Source organism: Tachysurus vachellii, chromosome 1, assembly GCF_030014155.1.
Source record: "Tachysurus vachellii isolate PV-2020 chromosome 1, HZAU_Pvac_v1, whole genome shotgun sequence".
NCBI classification, from domain to species: Eukaryota; Metazoa; Chordata; class Actinopteri; order Siluriformes; family Bagridae; genus Tachysurus; species Tachysurus vachellii.
This window is the reverse complement of record NC_083460.1, coordinates 25804445-25825951: the sequence shown is the minus strand read 5'-3', so window position 1 is coordinate 25825951 and position 21507 is coordinate 25804445. Positions and strand designations below refer to the sequence as shown.

At 38.5% G+C, this 21507-nt stretch overlaps 2 protein-coding genes across 3 annotated transcripts in view; both read right to left on the bottom strand.

Annotated features, from left to right (window-relative positions):
- Window positions 1-21507, bottom strand: part of rabgap1l (RAB GTPase activating protein 1-like) — an 86554-nt gene that overhangs the window by 39415 nt on the left and 25632 nt on the right. The window lies entirely within an intron of this gene.
- On the bottom strand, window positions 14510-17636 carry gpr52 (G protein-coupled receptor 52). The gene has a single exon (XM_060864584.1). The coding sequence runs from the start codon at window positions 15890-15892 to the stop codon at window positions 14780-14782; it is 1113 nt and encodes a 370-aa protein (XP_060720567.1). The 5' UTR covers window positions 15893-17636; the 3' UTR covers window positions 14510-14779.

Genomic DNA, 21507 nt, shown 5'->3' with positions numbered 1-21507 from the left:
CCGTCACCATTTGCTGAAAACATTCGAGCACTTAAACCATTCCTAGCACCTGAAACCGGCAACAAAAGACAGCGTCATCCGTCACAGCGAGATTAAACAGCATAACAAAAAACCCATCAAAACTCAGCGTCCCTGAACAGAGCGCTTTCTGTTACTAACGTTAATTGTTTCGACCAGTTGTAAACTGCTCTTTAAATGATCAAGAACATTTAAAAATAATAATTTTCCAGGACAGTTTATGTTTTCTCTCATTTTCCATGTGTTTTCCAGGACTAGAACATTGGTCATTAATTTTCCAGGATTTCCAGGTTTTCCATGACCTGTGGGAACCCTGCATAATCATTTATTTATTTATTTTAAATAAATATAAAAACTGGGAAGTCATTAGCAAACCTACGTACAGAATGAGTATCATGTATGTGGGAATGATATATGATATGGTCATTTTGCAAACAGAAAATGTAACTTTTTGAGTCTCAGCAAACAAACTAGGCGTCCTTAAAATCCAATAGAACATAGTTTAGAGAAGTTTGTAATCTCAATGTAGCCATAGAGTTTACAATTGATATATACAGTGGGGCAAAAAAGTATGTAGTCACCCACAATTGTGCAAGTTCTCCCACTTAAAAAGATGAGAGAGGCCTGTAATTTTCATCATAGGTACACTTCAACTATGAGAAACCCCAGAAAACCACATTGTCTGATTTTTAAAGAATTTATTTGCAAATTATGGTGGAAAATAAGTATTTGGTCAATAACAAAAGTTCAACTCAATACTTTGTTATATACCCTTTGTTGGCAATGACAGAGTCTCCACAAAGTTGAGTTTTTACCAAAAAGTTGTATTTTGGTTTCATCTGACCATATGACATTCTCCCAATCCTCTTGTGGATCATCCAAATGCTCTCTAGCAAACGGCAGACGGGCCCGGACATGTACTGGCTTAAGCAGGGGACACGTCTGGCACTGCAGGATTTGAGTCCCTGACGGCATAGTGTGTTACTGATGGTAGCCTTTGTTACTTTGGTCCCAGCTCTCTGCAGGTCATTCACTAGGTCCCCCCGTGTGGTTCTGGGATTTATGCTCACCGTTTTGATCATTTGACCCCACGAGGTGAAATCTTGCGTGGAGCCCCAGATCGAGGGAGATTATCAGTGGTCTTGTATGTCTTCCATTTTCTAATAATTGCTCCCACAGTTGATTTCTTCACACAAAGCTGCTTACCTATAGAAGATTCAGTATTCCCAGCCTGGTGCAGGTCTACAGTTTTGTTTCTGGTGTCCTTTGACAGCTCTTTGGTCTTAGCCATTGTGGAGTTTGGGGTCTGACTGTTTGAGGTTGTGGACAGGTGACTTTTATACTGATAACGAGTTCAAACAGGTGCCATTAATACAGGTAACAAAAGGAGGACAGAGGAGCCTCTTAAAGAAGAAGTTACAGGTCTGTGAGAGCCAGAAATCATGCTTTTTTGTAGGTGACCAAATACTTTACAGAGGAATTTACCAATTAATTCATTAAAAATCCTACAATGTGAATTCCTGGCTTCTTTCCCCCATTCTGTCTCTCATAGTTGAAGTGTACCTATGATGAAAATTACAGGCCTCTCTCATCTTTTTAAGTGGGAGAACTTGCACAATTGGTGGCTGACTAAATACGTTTTTGCCCCACTGTACGAGTAGAGAGGAATATGTCAATTTTTGGTTATGCATCCAGGCTAGCAACAAAAACACTGATTCCCAGGAATGCCAAGAACCCTAACCTTCAACTGCTCTACATTACTGTAAGTGAACAAACGTGTGTGACAGATCATGTGTAAATGTCAATGTTGACAGGCAGAAGGCAAAAAACAATGTGTGAATTGCCCTTCACGCTTATAAGAGATCGACGTGTTAAAATCTGCACACAGCAATGCTCTATTGGGTTGAGCATGGCAAATCAGTACAAGCATGATCACAGTTACAGGACACAAGTTCCTACCCCTCAGGAAATCTCATGATTGATTGAGCATGGCTATGAAAAGGCTGCTTAAATGAAAATGTCTGAGATACATATAAAGAAATCTTCGGTCCATATATAAACGTGAATTGAATACTCAACTGTCGACTGCTGTCTGGTCAAATGCTTACTAGAGTATAAACTACAAATCTGCTTAACTTCAAACTTTACATTTACCTTTCTAATCCATGATCACTGATTTATCAGAAGTGAAGATGAGGTCACATGGATAATTAAAAAGCAGGAGGACTGTGCTGGCTGCTGGCTGTTTCAGCGCCTCCTGAGAAGGTCTCCCGGGTCTACAACAGCTGCTCACCTGGACAGGTCGGAAACTCGTCTGTCAGCACGCCATCAAAGGCTCCAAAGAATGCTTTCCTTTTTTTTTAATGCATTGTTTTTAGAACCATGTATGTTGTATATTATGTTATTTTAATGCAGATAGATTATTAAACCATGAAAATAACTATCATGCAACTAAACGTATTTTGTACAAATCAAATATAATTTACTCAAAATCAATATTTCCTGTAATTTGGGTCATCGTTAATTATTTAAATGAATTGAATGTTAATACTTTTGTCTATAAACATCGTTTTTCCTAGTATAATGTTTTACCCTTACTTTTAACCCTCTACTGCACACATTTTGATTATTCATTATAAACTTATTCCATGTAATTTATTGGTACATTTTGAAATTTAAAAAAAAAAAGTTTTTATTTATTTTTTTTTGGACCCTCCCTCTTAAAAATATTTTTCCGTTGCCTAAGAGCAACGATGTCCATCAATGGTACAAAATCAGAGAAAATTCTGAATTCACAGATCATAAGAATGTTCAAGTGCAAAAGCACATTTACAAAATCCTCTAAAATGGCAACAAATAATTCAGAAATAAAGTTAAAAGCACTTCAAACGTATTAACTTATTGTATTTGATCCAGGCACAGATTGGTATCGTGTAATATATTGGTCATGTCAGTCATGTCATTTACTGCATGTTCTTCACTCTTTGTGAGAGTTCTTGTTTGTTAAACAAAGGTGTAGATTGCTTTCTACACATCACTTTGGGTGTTCCCTTACACACAGGAACTCAGTACCGTCCCTACTTTAACATATTATTTGCCAATCTGAATATGTTCTGGTTAGGGATGGGAGATGTAGGCCCCCGCTTCCTTCTCTTCTCTCCGTACTGTTGATCTGTAGTTGTGAAGTTCATTTGTAGGCTGGAAATATTGTTGCTGAAATTAACAAATCTTTTGATTGCCTCCCACCAAGAAAGAGGCATCACATCGGCAACACGCAATTCGGCTACTGTGGCTCCAAAACGTGTGAGTAGCTAGAAGACCAAACAACATATGGTGTAAAGTACCAAAGAACTGTTCAAGTTGTTCTAAGAGAAAAAATGTAAAATTTTGGTACGGAGACAGAATTTCGCCAGTTGATGGAAGAATCCGTAACCATTTAGGGTTTGCATCTAGAGGTTTGGCAAGAACTACCGTCATCTTCAGATTCTTCAAATTCACTTTCATCCTCTGTGGTATCTGGTATCTAGACATAGTACAGCATGATAACTCATATCACCATAGACACCAAAGTCAAAACAAAGCCTTATGCAAGATGAAGGTTGGGAGATTTTAAAAAGTGGGTAAAATTCTGTCAGGTTAAATTAAAGAGAATTAAAAAACAAACAAACAAACAAAAAAAAAAAAACTGCATCAACGACTGCATGTTTGAGCATGACTATTAGATGATAATTACGGTGCTGGTACATTGCTTAACACGTGAGCGCAATAAGGGACTGAAATGACACATGGGAAATGCAACCTTTTATAAGGATCATCAAAGGATGTTTTCTCAAATATTTAGCTCTTTTTCTTTAAGATATATGACGGCATCAATGACTTATTTCTTTAGACTAAAAAAAAAAAAACGTACATATCACATCATCCGAAAATATACATATTACACATTCATTAATTATACATACTAATTAAAAACAATTTTAAGTATGATGAGCGCTTATATGAATACCCCAGCATGGCATTTAAAACTGATGGCTGACTTTTTATAGAATAACCCAAAAACAATGTATGTTCACAATCTCTCTATTTCTCTCTCTCCCTCTCACACACACAAACACACACACAATCAATCACACACTCGCTCACTCAAAGGAAATGTTGAATTTATTAGATAGGAGTTATAATGAGAACCCTAAGGGAAAAGCTGTTCAATTAAATAACATGATGTACAAGAGCAGATGTTCAGTAAGCAGTACTTTAATTGCGTATTATTTTTAAACTTAATAAACTAATAAACTCTCAAGAGCCTGAAGTGCTGCACAGGGTTGCCATAGTTACACAAGTCGGAGAGTGTAAGGCTATGGAAAAGGTAAATGAAGACCGGATAAGATAAGATAAGATAAGATAAGATAAGAAGATATGATCACTACACCTGTCTAAATGGAACAATGAAATCCTTCTTACTACCACGAGTCTCAACATGTGTGTACTTAAGTACATACAACAGACTCGCACTAAAAACATACACAAGAATAAACTGCTTCCGGCCAGGAGGGGGGAACAAAAACAACAACAAAAAATAAAAAGCTGGAACAGCAAAGAGCACAATGTAGGTCAAGTGGTAAACAACATGACCCATCTGGCAGCATCCACAGAGATGATTGCAAATAAGTGAGGAGTCAGGAAAGGGGAACATGGGTCCTTACGCTGTTTTTTTTGACAGATTATGCTGCTGTGTGAGGCAGCCAGGCTAATCTGTAAACAGCAGAGTGATCCTTCATTGTCCTCAGTGACCTGCTTATCCTTGTAGGTTGTCATTGCTGTGTGAAATGAGCTCCTGGAAAAACGCCAGCTTCTATAATTTGGCTGAATCTGTTGCGCGCTCTCCTCTCAGGACTGATATAGGATGAAGAGCTTGTGTTTGTGATGCTGTTAATAATGCCACAATTAGAGGAACCTCTGTAAGAAAGCTGCATGTATAACACTGCACATGAAAAGCAGCACACGAATCCCGGCAACATTCATGAGCCGAAGGTCATGAATTATCAACCAGAAATGATAGTAGTAGTATAGATAGATAGGAGGCTTTATATCTACTCAAATACATATTACAGCACAGTAACATGCCTTTCTTCACATATCTTAGCTTGTTAGGAAGTTTGGCTTAAGTGCTTGGTCAGCCAAGATGTCAACAGTGTCCCAGGAGTAGAGAGCTTGGTGGTGAGGTGTCTTGAACCCTGACCTTCGCATCAACAACTCACAGGCTTATAATATTTTAACAGAGTTAACCATGGATTCTAAAGTATTAAATGTTTAATTTAAATTATAGAATAACCTGCAAAATCCAAACAGATCAGTGTTACCTTTGTAGCAAACCCCAGGAAATGAGACTATGGATTATTTTTTTCAATATCGGCAGAAACTAAAGTTACTAGAATTCCAGTTGATTCAGAATCGTGACTCAGTTGTCTGTTGCTTTGTGACTTGTTTGTAAATTATAAAGGCAACGATTACCTGAACATGGTCCAGCTGCTCTGGTAAATATACACATTACCATGCAACATAAATAACTGAAAAATCCTGTGAACTATATAATGTTAACATGGCAGCTATATTCTGCAGTCTCACTTTTCAGGGAAAGCTGATATAAGAATATTCTTACTTCTGAATCATATACTGTACGGTTGTACCTGATGACACCTGCTCCTCGTATAGCACTGGCCAATTAAAAGAAGCACAAGCAATCATGACATTTCTGACATAAAAAACAAATAGAATCTTTTCTTTTGCAGAAAAAAGTTAAGTAAGTTGACAGGAGCTTTACACTGTGCATCTCCTGCATGTGCATAAGTAAGATGCACAGCATCTTCGTCTCCTGTTGTCTAAGAGCTGAAACCACTGCTCTGGCAGGCCTGTCTTCTCTCATAACACAAAGATATGGATGAGAAGGAACGCACGTGAAGTGAAGCCATTTACAAATGCCACACAAAAACACAGTCAAGTATGATCACAGAAAGGCAAAACATGACAGCAGTGAGAGAGAGAAAGACAGACAGAGAGGGGGGGCAGAGACACTACAGAGAGACTGAATAAAAGATGAAGGAGATAAAAAGAGAAAGTTAGAGGGAGAAAAAAGAGATATAAAGAAAAACAAGATAGATGGATGGATGGATGGATGGACAACTTGGTGCTTGGATGGATGTTTGGATGGATGAATGGATAGATAGATAGATGGAGAGAAGAGAAAAAAGTGTGTGTGTGAGAGAGAGTGAGTGAGAGAGAGACAGAGAGAGAGAGAGCAAGAGACACAGAATAAAAGATAAAAGAGACAAAAAGAAAACTTTTAGAGATACAAAGAGAAACAGACAGACAGACAGACAGACAGATAGATGGATGAATGGATGGAGGAGAAGAGAATGTGCATATGGTGTGTGTGAGTGTGAGAGAGAGCCTGAGAAGGCAGAAAGTGGCCTGTAGACTCATGCAGTGCGCCTCCTGTCTAGTTATCATCAGGGTCATTAGTGCTGGACCTGCTCTCTCGCTAACATGTTAAAGCTTCAAAAACCAAGCTGAACTTCAAAAGGCCAGGGACAACAAACCCTGAAAAAGTGGAATGTGATCTCTGGTCATGTCTGTGGGGAATTCAATAGTAATGAAAGAATTCCACAAGGATAGGTTATTCACTTTCACCTGAAAACCCCATTAAACACACACCCTCCCCTCCTCTGTGTCTGCTCAAAACCTGTTTGTTCAGCCACTAATTACTTTAGCTGGTTATTCCATCGTACTGCTATTTCAGGCTTGGGGTCACACGATCCCTCCATAGCGTTTTACACAGAAAACAATGGGGAGGGATTCAGATGACTCACAGCCGCTGGAGAATAGCAAAATAGGCTTGTGGACACATGCGCAAAAACAAACACACAGCTTTATCCTGAGGTAACTGCCTCAGAGCTTAACAATCATAATTAATTACCAGTGATCACAAGTAGAAAGCTAGGGACTCAAATCTGCCTTTTTGTTTCCATGACGATGTAAAAAGTCAGCACTCTATTTTCTCAGTCTCGCTCCCTCAACCACATTTCCTTCAGAACGAATTACCAACAGTGATCATTAATATTCAAATACAAATGCCAAAAATAGAAATGCAAAGCCAAGTATTTTGGTTCCAACAGAATTTGCAAATCCTTACCTAGGTTTTCATTCAGTAAACACAAAATCTTCAGGAAATGTGTAACCTATTAAAAACGGTGCGTTCCTGCTGGTACTGAATGGTGCATCTGGAGTTTTCTGGCCTTTATGCGACGAGTAGTGAACACTACATACTGTAGGGTGCAGGCAATCACCTCATGAGAGTTATAAAGCCACATGCACACTACTTAGCATCCTATATTCATCTAACTGATGTCACTGTGAATCACTAATGACTAAAGTCCCTTAGCTTGGAGTCAAAGTCAAGTCTCATGTACATAGCTCTCAAGACCAATCCAAAAGAGTCACACGACATACAAATACATGTTGAAGTCAAAACAAGGTTTTTTTTTGGTTTTTTTTTCATTATTAGGTAGAGGATGGTGTGCAAAATAGGTCCTTTCCCTGTTACAGCAGCCCTATTACCACCATATTTATTTGAAGGTGTTGTGTGATTATGATAAATTGCACTGGGCTAGGTTTCCATATTATTCACACTCAGCAGCTTTTATACAAAACTTCCTATCAAGCTTGAAGGTGTCAGAATTTGGATTTACAATTTTACAAACTGGTCACCTGAACTAAAGAATTAGAACCTTGTAGGAAGCTAAGAACTTCCCTAAAAGCATGAGTGATGTTACCTCCGTGTGGGACATTGCACTGTCCACTAGAAGCAATATTCCCTCATGTCAGTAAGAACTGCCATTATGCCAATATATACCCACTGTTGATAAGCACCTCATTCTACAAAAGGTGGTAATCCATTGAGATACATCACACATGCAAGTCAAGTTCTCCTTAAAGCATTCCACAAGTTTCAGTCTCTTGTACCAAACTGAATTTACCACAGAGATGTAGCGAGGTCTCTTATTCGTTCATGCCTGGAGAATACTGAATCAGTCAGATTGGTTTTTGGCAATACCACAAATATATATGAATTCAGATGTCACTGAAGTACTCATGAATGCAGGGACTCAGAGGTCGCTCTGTGCAACCACCAGTGCAGAAAATAGCATCTTATTGTAACATTACAGACACAAGCCCTTGCTCCAAACATAATGCCCAGCTTGACAGCACACTTAAATTTCAATTTCATTAATCTATGTCCATGATGTGATCTGTATTCACGAGGTATAAATGGCAACAGACTGCTGGCCAAGCTGATGGGCTGCATGGAACAGGCTAGATCAGGTCACGGTTGAATCATCACAAGCCACACTGGAACTGGTAGATAAAGTTCAGTAAAATACCAGACTGTGGAGGCAAAAGCTGGACTCTAATGGTCTAAAGTCAGAGAAGGCCTTAGAGAAGAAGAGTTCCACATTAGGACGAATAGATGAATGGCTTGTCTGAGATCTGCATGAGATAAACTATAGTGTCAGACTTGTAGCCCTGGTACTGGTGGATCATGAGTACACAACAGTGCCCTCTAACACAAGATGCCACTCACCAAGAAAGTGAGTTTTTTGTTCTTAAAATCAGGTTTGGTTTCTTAGGCTTCAGGTCAAATGTTGAGAAGCTGTGGTTTGCACAAAAGTCCTGTAGATCTGATATTAGCATCATTACTTTGGATTGAGCTAGCTTCTTGTGTTAAGTGATAAGCTAGGCTTTCCTTAAAACAAATCACAAAGCTGTCCATCTGCATCCCATCCAAAATGCATGCACAAGGTACAAATTGCGGTAATTAGCAATGACCAGTAAGCCTGAAGACACTTGGGGAATTAACACTGTGAATAACGAGAGCAGCTCTGGCTTTGATTAACATGCAAGCCTCAACTTGCGTTTCTCTGAAAGGGACAGGTGTTCTTCCTGCTCTGCCTTTTCAAGAAGCAGAACGACTTCTGGAGCTGTACGACGGCACAGATTAATATTAAATGGAATTCATAATACAGCGTGAAGAGGATTTTCATAAATATTCACCAGCTTGGACTGTAAGCTTTTCTTGGTCGCATTCATACATATGGATGAAAAACTGGCAGGGAGAACAAATGCCTAGTATCTTTCCTACTGGAGCGTGAGAGACATGAAACAAAATGTAGAAGTTAGCTGGCTTTGACAAATATTTCCATATTTCCACATTAATTTACAGTTACGAAAATGTACAAAAATTATTTTCTCTCAATTTCTCTCTTCGCAATCTGTACAATCATCTTCCATCTGATTCATTTCCACAAGAACTTTTTAAAAGAATAGTAATTTTGCTCCAGAATAAAAGTTCCTGACACGAATGTACAACATGTTTTTTTTAGACATGTTTAACACAAAGCGTACCTCAGCACAGCAGCGCGGGTGACTGATTTCTGTGGTAAACGGTGTTAATTTGGTTGCGTGACTGTAAACAGTGTAAACAATGAATATTCATGAGGTAAGACATGGCTATTTAAAGCGCTTTGCCCATCATCGCATCGGAACCGCGTTTGGAACCGAAACTTGAAAATTCCGCGCGGTTCCGTTTAAAAAACAGAACCGGTTCTGAATAAGAACCGGTTCTCGGTTCCCAACCCTACACATGATAGACATAAGGAGTAAAACACAGTGCCAATGTCTGTATCTGTTTTTTTTTTTTTTTACAGTTCATATACTGCATGTATCTCTATCCAGACTTAAACCACTGGCTGTGGACTAAAACAGACATTTTTAAATGTAATTGTTTCAGTAAAACATGAGTCATGTGAGATGTGTGTAGGATGAATTTTTTTCCCACCTGCATCACAATATAAACCCTAACCAATGATTTACTAAGGGCGAGTACATTAAAGATGTACATTTGTACTAATGATTGTGTAAGCTTCATATTTGACCACTTATTTGAGTCCAGATGAAAGTAAAAATGAGTTAAACCTCTCTTTAAAAAAATCAATACATAAAATGTAATAATAATAATAATAATAATAATAATAAGCATATTTGAGTAAAATGCATTATCGGTTCATTATATATTCGTACAAAATGAACACAAATAAAATTGGAGGACAAATCTGTTTCCAATTGCGATCTCAACCTGAATTAATAAGGGAGTCCACATGCGCAGACCTTAAAAAACTTAATGGTTAGAATTTTCTGCCTGAAGGAAAGAATCCAAGATCCCTCAACAAGTGCTGACTTTTTTTAGACCCGTGTTATGCAGAACAATGTGTCTGAAATAAATATGGTCTTAAAATAAATCTATACATCTGCCCCATATATTTAAGCTCATGTCGATTTGAATAAAAGGTGCAAATAATTCTGAATTTGTCTGTGCAAAGAACTATAGTACACTCTGACTTTCACCTCATGAAACTGCATTAATATTGTTAATAACTAATCAGGTGCCATATGGAATCTATGCCCCATTAAACCGGCACATACAGTGGAAAGTTACATAAACACAACAATGTTGAATGTGGCCTTCTAAGGAAAAGCAATAAATGTCTGAGCAATGACATGGACAGAGTGGGGTCTAAAAATACTTCGAAGGCCCCAGTAGAAGTGTAACATGGCAAGACATCCTCAGCTCAACTCGTCCACACCCATTTCTAACATCAGACTTTCTTTTCTGTTTTGAATTGAGGTACGAGTGCTGCAGCAGTGACAGCTTCCCACAGAGAGTAGCCGTGCTGAGCTCCTGACAAAGCGAATGTCAAAGCCAGTAAACCAGACTGAAGCGATGTCGCCTTTTTAACCAAAGGAGTGTCACAGTCTTGTCAGCCAGAGTCAAGCCAAGGCAAGAGGCAATATACCAACTCTGGAGCAAAGAACAGCAACAAACTACTAGCAACCTTTAGGCAGAAAAGAGTTTGATGTCGTAATAATGAAAAAAAACCCAGTATTCATATAAAACATGGGTGTACTGGGTTATAATAATAAAAAGTGGCATTGTACCATATCTACATTACTATTATTATTATTATTATTATACAGCAGTGGAACTGCTCTATGCATATAGCTTGGTTCCTGTTCACTTCTCTTTTCTTGTAATAGTGAAATTGCATTTAGATGAATGATTTCATTCATTCATTCATTCATCTTCTACCGCTTATCCGAACTACTTCGGGTCACGGGGAGCCTGTGCCTATCTCAGGCGTCATCGGGCATCAAGGCAGGATACACCCTGGACGGAGTGCCAACCCATCGCAGGGCACACACACTCTCGTTCACTCACGCAATCACACACTAGGGACAATTTTCCAGAGATGCCAATCAACCTACCATGCATGTCTTTGGACCGGGGGAGGAAACCGGAGTACCCGGAGGAAACCCCCGAGGCACGGGGAGAACATGCAAACTCCACACACACAAGGTGGAGGCGGGAATCGAACCCCGACCCTGGAGGTGTGAGGCGAACGTGCTAACCACTAAGCCACCGTGCCCCCCCTATGAATGATTTCTCCTGTGAATATTTATACTCATCAAGCTTGTAATTTACTCTGAGGACAAACAACTATTGTCTAAGAATTCCTCTGTAAATTTAACACCTAGATTTTTATGTTTTCCGCTGATGCAAGCAGCACATCTTTAATAACCGATCTGGTGCCTGTGCCTGTGATGAGACATACTTTAACACGTCAAGGACAGCAGGCCTTCAGGAGCTCGATCTAGACCACTTTACTCCACTACGCCTGCTAAGTGGCTCTACACACAGATAGCAGGACACTTCAAGATGATTACCAGCCACGAAGCTGTTACAGAGTGACTGCTGAAACACAATTCCTTCAGGAACAATTTCTGGAGAATGCGGTCATATCACAAATGTAAGCTCAGTAAGTTCAAACGTTCCCTGAAGCAGTGCATGGCCTCAAACATACAGTGAGTGGCCACTGAGAACGCTCATGCTTTATTCATGTGGGTCCTGAGGTCCAAAAGACTCCCAGGATCATGGAAACATTTGATGTGCTCATTAGACTTCAAAAAAAGGTCATTTAATTTCCTCTCCCCTCCAAACTCTAACGGCACAGCTCTAATTTCCTTTTTGATGGGAAGCCTTAACCTTTGCAGGAGCCAGTAAGGACAGCAGAGCAGAAAAGCTGATCTGGGATCAGACGATCAAAGTCACGCACTGTACGTGCCAAATCTGACCAGCGTCAGCACAAAAGCATGATGCACAACTAAAAAAAAACAAGAAGCATGAGGTTGTTCTAGCAATAAGTACAATCTATATTGTGGGGTTTAAAGCTTGGAAAAAAATCCTTACCACAGGGTCTCAGGCTTAATTAAGATTTTCACAATGCCAAGTTATTATCTCCATGGCAAGCATAATTATGATAATGTTATTCAACTATTATTCACATTCATTTAGTGGATGGAGGAATAAAGAGGAAGATCACGGAGGTCATAGTCTTCACAATGCAGAATTTTAAAGAAATAATGTCCAGTCACAGTAGGGCAAGTATTATCTGTTCACTTTTATTGTACTGGCAGCAACAGAAAATCATAGTTTCTCACAAAACTTCCAAAATAAAAAAATATATACTGTATAATTAAAAAAAATTATATATATATATTAAAAAAAAAATAAAATCAGAAAAAAGGTTCAATTAACATCAGCAAAACTGTTGTACCTACACTATGGAAAGTGTCATCGCTAGATAATCATACAATTTCAGAAGGTAACACACACCAGCTGTACAGCAATACTAATACTGCTACACATATAAACTCCAATTTACCAGCTATCAAATCCATGTGGATGTTGCAAAATAAATAAATAAATAAACAAACAGATAGATAGATAAATCATTTATTGTTTAAAATATTGAATTTTTAAAAGCACACCAATGTAGTGATGTCCTCGATTATCTCTTTCTGTGTAGACATCTAGGCTAGTCGTTCTCTGTGATAAAAAGTGGTGAACTTGACTATATATATATATTTTTTTTTACAACTTGAGAGATTCACCTACATATTAAGGACAAGTGAAAACTGACAAGAATTTAGCAACAGTTTTTCATGTAATTGTCAAGATCACTTTAATAAATATAAACCCACCAGCATGTTTCACAGAGATTGCCATGTTCACAATGTTCCTTCTTCCTAAATTAGAATAAACCTTTTAAATGCCATCAATGTGTAATTTTTCTTAAATCACGAAAGGACGTCTTTAAATCAACAAATTCTTGAACAGAGAATTGTTCTCTGACTTCACTTTACACATATGTTGTGTACTAAAAAACAAATAAATCGTGAAAACGGATGCTCGTGAAAATGGTGAATTAATATGGGGGAAAATAAATCACTCCGGATTTTTTTATTTTGCAGACTACACAAATGAAGCAAAACACCTGAAAGCAATTAAATGAACAAATAAACAGAAAATTATTTGAATTGCATTATGTGATTAAACTATATTTGTTATGTCACCATATTTCTGATTTCTTTTGCTCGCTCAGTATAATTTAAAATAAATCTATTACCATACAAAAGTTGTCAAAGGACAGGCGAGGTTATGCTTGCTAAAACAAACATGTATTAAAAAAAATGTCCTACTGTAAAAAAGTAATTTATTTAAAACAAATTTACACAAAAGTTTAATTCTTCATATATCTGAGGAACAGACACTGAAAAATCACAGGTGCAAACAAAATGACTTGCTTGCATACGAGGAAATGTGCACTCCAACTGAACCTTATGCTGATTAAACAGAAAAAATGTTGAGTTTGCTGCGTTGTGTGATTTTTAGTGGGTCACAGAGCCACTGCAGGTGAACAAGTTTAATTACATACTGCCAAGGTGTAATACCACTGGGAACTAAGGTACATTTCACGACTGCTAAAGGCATTGATAATATTGTGCGTATGTAATAATTCAGCGTATCTTTTAAAAAAATAAAAAAGATGACATCTGGAATGCACATCAGTGACTTGGATTGAATCCTTTAACTTTTCGTTTGACCTTGCAGGAAAAAATTAATAATAAAATAAAATAATAAAAATTCCAAGCCTTATATTAGTCTTTGCTGTCAGGGTATTTGCACCCATCTCAATTGGAGGTATGCTGTGCTATAATAAGAACACTAACAAAGGTCCATATGCCAAGCTTCGCTGTGATTGTGCCACATGCTTCAAATGATTTTTGTCCTCTTTAATATTTACTGAAATGCTCATGTGGACATTGTCCTTAAGCAATGTCCTCTTGATATAGCAGCCATTTTGGTAGCAGATGTAGCTGAATGTAAAAAATATATTCATCAAAAAATCTAAAAATCTATAACCTATATCAACATAGCATCCACAAAGAGACGTCAGTAACAATAGTTTCATACCAGTTCACCTTTTTTTTTTTTTTTTTGGAAATGGTAGTGTGTGTGGTGCATTACAGTCTGGCTTTGCATATTTTGTTAAAAAAAACAAAAAAACAAATCCAACCAGGTTATGTTTGTATCCACCAATCATTTGGTGATATATGCACTACCAAGGCAAATGCCACTTTTATTTACAGGACAGGAGGTTTAACTGTGTGTGGTTCAGATAAGATCTGGTGTAACCCAACAAGGTGAACCTTTCAGTAATGATAAACTCATTTTCAAGTTAATATATTAATTGCACAAATCCAAAAACTTCCAAGTCGAAATAATAATTAGCAGCTCAAGACAACTTCTTCAGATTGAACACGAGTTAGCTCTTTTCCTAGGCTTTGGCTCTCTGAAATCCTTGTCATCTTGGGCACAAGGGCTGAAGGAGCAGGAGGAACAGAGCGTCTGCGAGAGCCTACGCATGCCGAGCCGGAACACGCTGTTGGACAGACTGTAGATGACGCAGTTGCAGAAGCTATTGCTGATCGCTAACCAGGTGGTGATGAAAGACACCGCAGGGCTGTCCAAGATGTGGGAGCTCTCCAGGAGAAAATAAATGATGTAGGGAAGCCAAAGCATGTAGAAGACACTTGTGATGCGAAAGAGCACCATGGCGTAGCGTCTGTCAGGGCCATGACCTGTATGGTGCCCCCCCTCACTAGCCTCCATCTCATTGCTGGGAAAACGAGCCCTTCTCTCACTGATCTCCCGATTATGTTGCTGACAAATGCGGAAGATGTGAAAGTAGGTGAAGCAGACCACAAGGGCCGCTGGAGCATACAGCAGGCACACGACAAAGCCAGTAAACAGAGCAGAAGTTGGCCAGAAATGAGCACACCACTCAAAGATGTCCCCGTGGTATCCAGGCTTCCCCCAACCGAAGAATGATGGCAGGAACACAATGCAAGAGTAGATCCATATCAGGACGATGCAGCAACGCAAACGGCATGGTGTCACCAGCTGGTTGTATGAGAGGGGCTTAGTAATGGCCAGGTAGCGATCCACACTTATGCAGGCCAGGCAAGCCATGGAAACACTCTTCAACACCGAGATGACATAGCTAAACACCTGGCATGTGAGTGGCTCTTGGACACCGGCTGGGTAGTGCAGTAAAGAGAAAGTGGGCACCAGGCAACTCAGTCCCACCAGAAGGTCTGCATAGGCCATAGTCTGGATAAAGTAGCTGGTGGTGTAGTGGTGCAGCAAAGGGGCACAATGAAACACAAAAATAACCGTCAAATTCCCAGCAATAATGAGCACGGTCAGCAGCACAATGAGAGTTGTCTCTAAGATGCAAGTTGCCATGCCCTCATTTTGTCCCCAGCTCAGAGGACATGAGTGGTTCGGGGACATACTCACGGTATTTCCAAAGCTACCATTTCCAATTGGGACAGGCTCAATCAATCCTGACTGGTTCATTGTCTTGGTGCAGTCAATTCATGTAGTTCCAATTTCCTTGGTTCTTCACACAATGTAGACAGACTGCAGTTTACCCGTTGTCTGTAATGTCCTTCAGCAAACACAACTCTATCTAATTTTCTTTTTCACCTTTGATTCGCACATAGCTGGGTTTCATAGAAATAAGCATAAGCAAAAATTAAGATATCTGGCAAAAAAAAAAAAAAAAAAAAAAAAAAGAGAGTATAAAAGTCCAGGTTTCTTTCCCATTTAGTCATGCGTAAAAAAGTTTCAAACAAACAAAAGACTACTGGCAATGACGATGGTAGGCATTAGAAAAGAGCATCATGTCAGTGCTGATTACTGGAACCATTTACCACAGAGAACAGAGCTTTCCTGACAAGCTGCAACATCAATGTCTACTGATTTTCTTGATGGTCCTCATAAGGGAAAAATATTAGATTCGATATTTTGTCCACAGCTTGAGCAAAATGGAAATGGTCAAAATTTCAGAACAGAACTGCTATGAAGACTGTCTTTACTCAGTTTTCTCCCAATTCATTTACTTTCTGCAGAATCGGACATTTTGAATGTGACAAATGAATAACATTAGGTCATCATTTCAACATAAGGTCATCATTTCAAAAAATACCTCTCATAAGGTATAATTGTCTCTTCAGGTATCCTGAAAAAGTGATACGTTTTGATACCTAGCCACTACATATGCATCCATGTTTCTCCAAACAAACAGGTTCGCTTGCAGGTGCCCAAAATCTCTGCATATCCCTTTTATACTGTTTTCAATGTACAAAGCTCATTACAAACGTATGCCTCAATTCACTTGTCAGTTTTTCTGAAGTCCAAATCCGACAGTTTTCCTACTGATTTACATCCTTTTTTCCTGTCAGCAGAATTTCATTTAGCAACACATGATGACACTGGAAGAAGAAAAGAACAATCTGTCGGAGATACAGGTAAAGAGTCTGCATGGTCCTGCTGTCAAGTCTTCAGTGAGCGGTTCCAGCTATCTAATAGTCCTTTCCTTGTATGTGCCCAAAGATTCAATTCAGCAATTACGGAAAAGATTGAGCAGAAAAATTCAAAATGATAAGAACGGAGTAAACAGGAAAACAAAGATTAACAAGAAAACCGTTAACAAAAACAAAAGCACAAAGAAGCAGCAGCGCAGAGGTGATAAGCAGCCCTGGACTGCTGGCGCAGTGGGAAAGAGATGCTGCGAGTGGCTTTTACTTCCCTCTCCCCTTTCAGTGTCTCTCTCTCTCTCTCCCGGTCTCCCTCGCTCACTCATTCGCTCACGCTTGTGCTCTATCTTTTTCACACACTCCCTCCCTTGCTGCCAGGCTCTCTCTCATGTTCACATGCACACATACTTTCCCCGCCTTCCCTCCGAGCTGCACCTGAGGTCCTACTTCTCTTTCAACTCCTCAAATATGCCTATCTGCCTCTCCCCCTTTCCCCAATCTTCCTTGAGACAGACCAAGATCGTTCCCATTAAAAAACTATTCAGAGGTGTTTATCTCTCTCTCATTTCTCCAACAGCTCCTTGCCCCAATTTATTTCTGTCTTCATGTTATTTTTCTCTCTCTCTTTTCTTCAAATCACTTAAACATGACCAGTCTGGCTATCCCTGCCCCTTGGTTACAGTTGCCAGGCATTTTAGCTGGCTGGGACCCTCCCACAGAGAAGCCAACACAGTGCAACAAACAGGAACAAATTAGAGATTAAAGGTGTGCGTGTATGTGTGTGTGTGTGCAGGTGTGTGTGTGCGCGGTTTGGGGTGTTGCAGCCAAGAGAAATTGGATGTCCTCCACTGTCCAGCCACACTAAATTGAAAATTTAAATAATAGATTTCTAATATAATATTGACTTTCACAGGAAAATTAGAAATTAAAAAAACGAGCATGAGGCTGTCTAGCCTCAGAGCATCTGACACTTAAATGATCTGTACTTCCAAACAGAGGGCTGTGTAAATAATTCATCAAAAAGGGGAAAATGTGAGGTCTTCGTTAAAGGAAAAAATAAAGAGAAAATACCACCAGGACAAAAAAAATCCCAACCTGCTTGATACTTTATGTTTTCAGACTAATGCCACTCAGGGCGTTGACAGCAGACAGCCAGCATTCATTATAATAGCTGCCTAAATCCAGGTCAGGATGCCACCGACACTTTCTGTGGTTTCCTGACAAAGCATACAAGCCTTTTTTTTTTTTTTTTACTAGTCCTTGGTGATATTTCTTATAATGCAGTCACAAAAGTAGCCATACAAAATCTGTACTAGGAAAGCAATAGAAAATACCACTGTTACTCAGTAAATGTTGTATGCATTAAGGCACATGTAAGAATAGAACTCTGTTTAAAAAAAAAAAAAAAAGAACAGGGTGGGGGTTTGACGCTACAGAAGCTATGAACGCAGCTGGTCTAATGAGACTGGGGGAGCTTTGTGAGGAGCTGATCCTCTGATCCCACATGCACTTCATATGCAGCTCAGCAGAACACACAGAGCTGGTGAAGGGCAGTGACACCAAATGTGAACAAAGTAAACCCATATACGCACTTCTGAATTATGTTCATTTATGCTCTTTTATTACTGTTACAAGTACATAAACCAGCAAGTAAAGCAGATATTAAATCTTAATATTATAATTTAAAAAATAAAGGCCTACAATGATCACTAACTGGTAAAGACTCTAAAGTTATTAAAAAAAAGAAAAAGAAAAGAAAAAGTGGAGTATTTTTTAAGCATTGCCTTAAAGAAGCAATAAAAAATTTCTTTATCTAAAATTTAAAAGAAATTATTAAATATAAAATGTGCCCATTGTTAATGAGGAAATAGTTAAACATATTTATTAATAAAGGACTTTGTCAAACACGCTTAAATGTTTTACTGACTGTCTTAATGATACACACTAAACAAGTCTTTGACTCACTTTGCTTTCATTCCCAGTTTAGGGAAGATAAGCTTCATCCAGCCAGACTGGCAAGTGATTTATACTTCCTAAAAATGAAATTAACTTAATGATGTTTACAAATTGTCAGCCTCTCGTGTGGGCCCCATCAGTCCCATCATTGACCCGCAAAGCATAATGTGGCTAATGAGAAATGTCAATAACACATTAGGTTGTGTCGCAAGGTCAATGTAATGTAATGATATATTAAGGAGGCATGATGCCACACATGTTGAGAGAAGATATTCCTAAGATAAATGACACTACTGCTATTCTCAATTAAAAATAAAGGCCATTGTTGCAAGCGTCAATTTGGAGCTTGTCTGACTTTTGATAAAGTACCACTCAAAAATAGAGAGAGAGAGAGAGAGAGAGAGAGAGAGAGAGAGAGAGAGAGAGAGAGAGAGAGAGAGAACCCTTTCCACCATACAAAAGAAATTGTCTTATAAATCCAGATTGTGCACAAAAATGACAAATGCAAAAAACTACCAAAATAATCTGCCATCAATGATTTCATTACATGCTCCATAAAGATAATAATCCACTTACAGTAAGCAGACTGGTTAGGACTACATAATTAATCCCAAAGCAGATGGGGATGTAGAAGGTGGTGGTTCACAGTCTTAGCAAAATGAAAAAAGAGAGAGGAAAAAAAAAAAAAAGAATAATAAACTCCTGGATGCAGTCCAGTGATTTGTTTCTGCAACAGTGAGTTTAAAAGGAGAGGTAAAGGTTGAGAAAATGTCAGCTTCGTGCCTCTTTATGGAATACGCATAAACAACAAGGCCTGGTCTTGTGCAAATCATCATCAAAACTCATTCTTTGAGTTTTTGCTCTTAAGTATCATTACTCATATCTCAATTCAAAATCATGAAAAAGCAGGCTGATTTATAACATAATAACAGATACATTAATATTCCTGCAATGACCAATGGGACAATTAATGAGGATTCAATCAGTATTTTAATCAATAGAGAGCTGAGACAGGGCTATTAATAAATTCAGTGTCATCTAGCACAGAAACTCATCAGCCTCTCTCTCTGATTTATTTATGGCCTCACAATGGTTATATCAATACCATTAATTTCAGGCAGCACAGGAGAACACTACAAACTGAATTAATAAAGGAGTGAATTATACTCACACTGTTTCAGAACCTGTGTTACATAAAGTGGTGTATATTTAGCAGCTCATCTGGATGGCAGCTATTTTTGCTGATGTGAAAGGCGATAAGAACCGTGGCTCTGGGTTGAGGAACTGAAAGAGTGGAATTTATACTCCCTGGCAAGAGCTGACAGCCAGGTTATAAATACATATGAAAATATTCTTTCATTATTGTCCTCTCTTTCTGTCACCCTCTCAATAAGTACCATGCTGTATTTCCCTGGTGCATCAGTGATTATTATTGATTTACATGTAAAGAAAATACACCATGATCAAGGTGTTCTTCATGGGGTGAAACAAGCCTTTTATGAATACAGTACCAAAGAACGCACAATATGCCCATTTACAGCCTATATAAGAGCAATGTGCTTGAGTGATCCGAGCTCTGTGGAAAGCAGTGATGGGGCAAAGGGGAAATGCTGGAGGGAATGTGCAGCAAAGTCAAAAGTAAATTGATTCACTCGGGTCAAGACAAAGAGCACAAAAGGGCAGGCAGGAATATCCTGAACTCCAACCGAGCGCTGCAAAGTCCATCACACCATCGTAATAAAAAAAATCACTGTGCCTGTTTACATAGCTTACATTCTTACATGCTTTTGCATTTAAAAACCTACAAGCCTATTTTTTTTAGTTTTTCAATAAACTAGCATATTTGCTAAAGGGCATAAGAATGACCTTAGTTCAATAACTTGTGTTAGAACAAAAATAATATTATAGGTGTGTGCCGGCCTGGAACAATCCATCGTATGTGGCCATGGCTAGAACACAGCCGAGAAGAATGGGATTTTGACCAAAATCCAGTTTTCCCCCATCAATAAAACACATAGATTACAACAAAATACAACTCAGTTTAACAAACATCACTGTAAAGATGTCTAAAAACTTACTAGTGCAGTGTGAAAGCCATAGAGAAACACACATAAGACCAGTTTGCTGGAAATATGATATTTAATACCAGCTGAAAAATGTGTGCAATGCTCCTTCCCCATCATACAGGCCTCTGTACAACAAAGTCAAGTACCAAAACCTTTAGCCAGACGCTTTGATTAAAATAAATAAATAAATAAATTCCACTTCCAGTACCACTGGACCTGGATATAAGAGAAAAAATAATATTGAATTTCATCCAATCTTGTAACAAATGTGGAAGAATTGAATTGATTGATTTTTTTTTTTACTGTAATTTTTGCTTGACTTGATTGTGTGTTTAGCTAGAACTGATTTTGATTATAATTATACTTGCAGAGTAAAGGGATATTTGCTAAAACATGTTGACTAGCTGCAAAAAGCATTTAACCAAAGTATTTCTTTGTGGGTTTCAGTTAAAAAAAAAATCAGCGGATACTTCTGTATCTCTACTTTTTATCCATTTTCACGTTATATGGAGGAGGAGCTTAAGAAAGAGTTTAATGGCTTCATAACATGCTTAACATGTTCAAATAACTGTTGGCAAACAAGTGTCTGAATTTTGTTGCTCAGTTTGAAGAAACAGGATTTTTCATTTTG

Coding starts and splice junctions, on each gene's coding strand:
- gpr52 (XM_060864584.1), bottom strand. CDS start 15,892: ATGAACCAGTCAGGATTGATTGAGCCTGTCCCAATTGGAAATGGTAGC.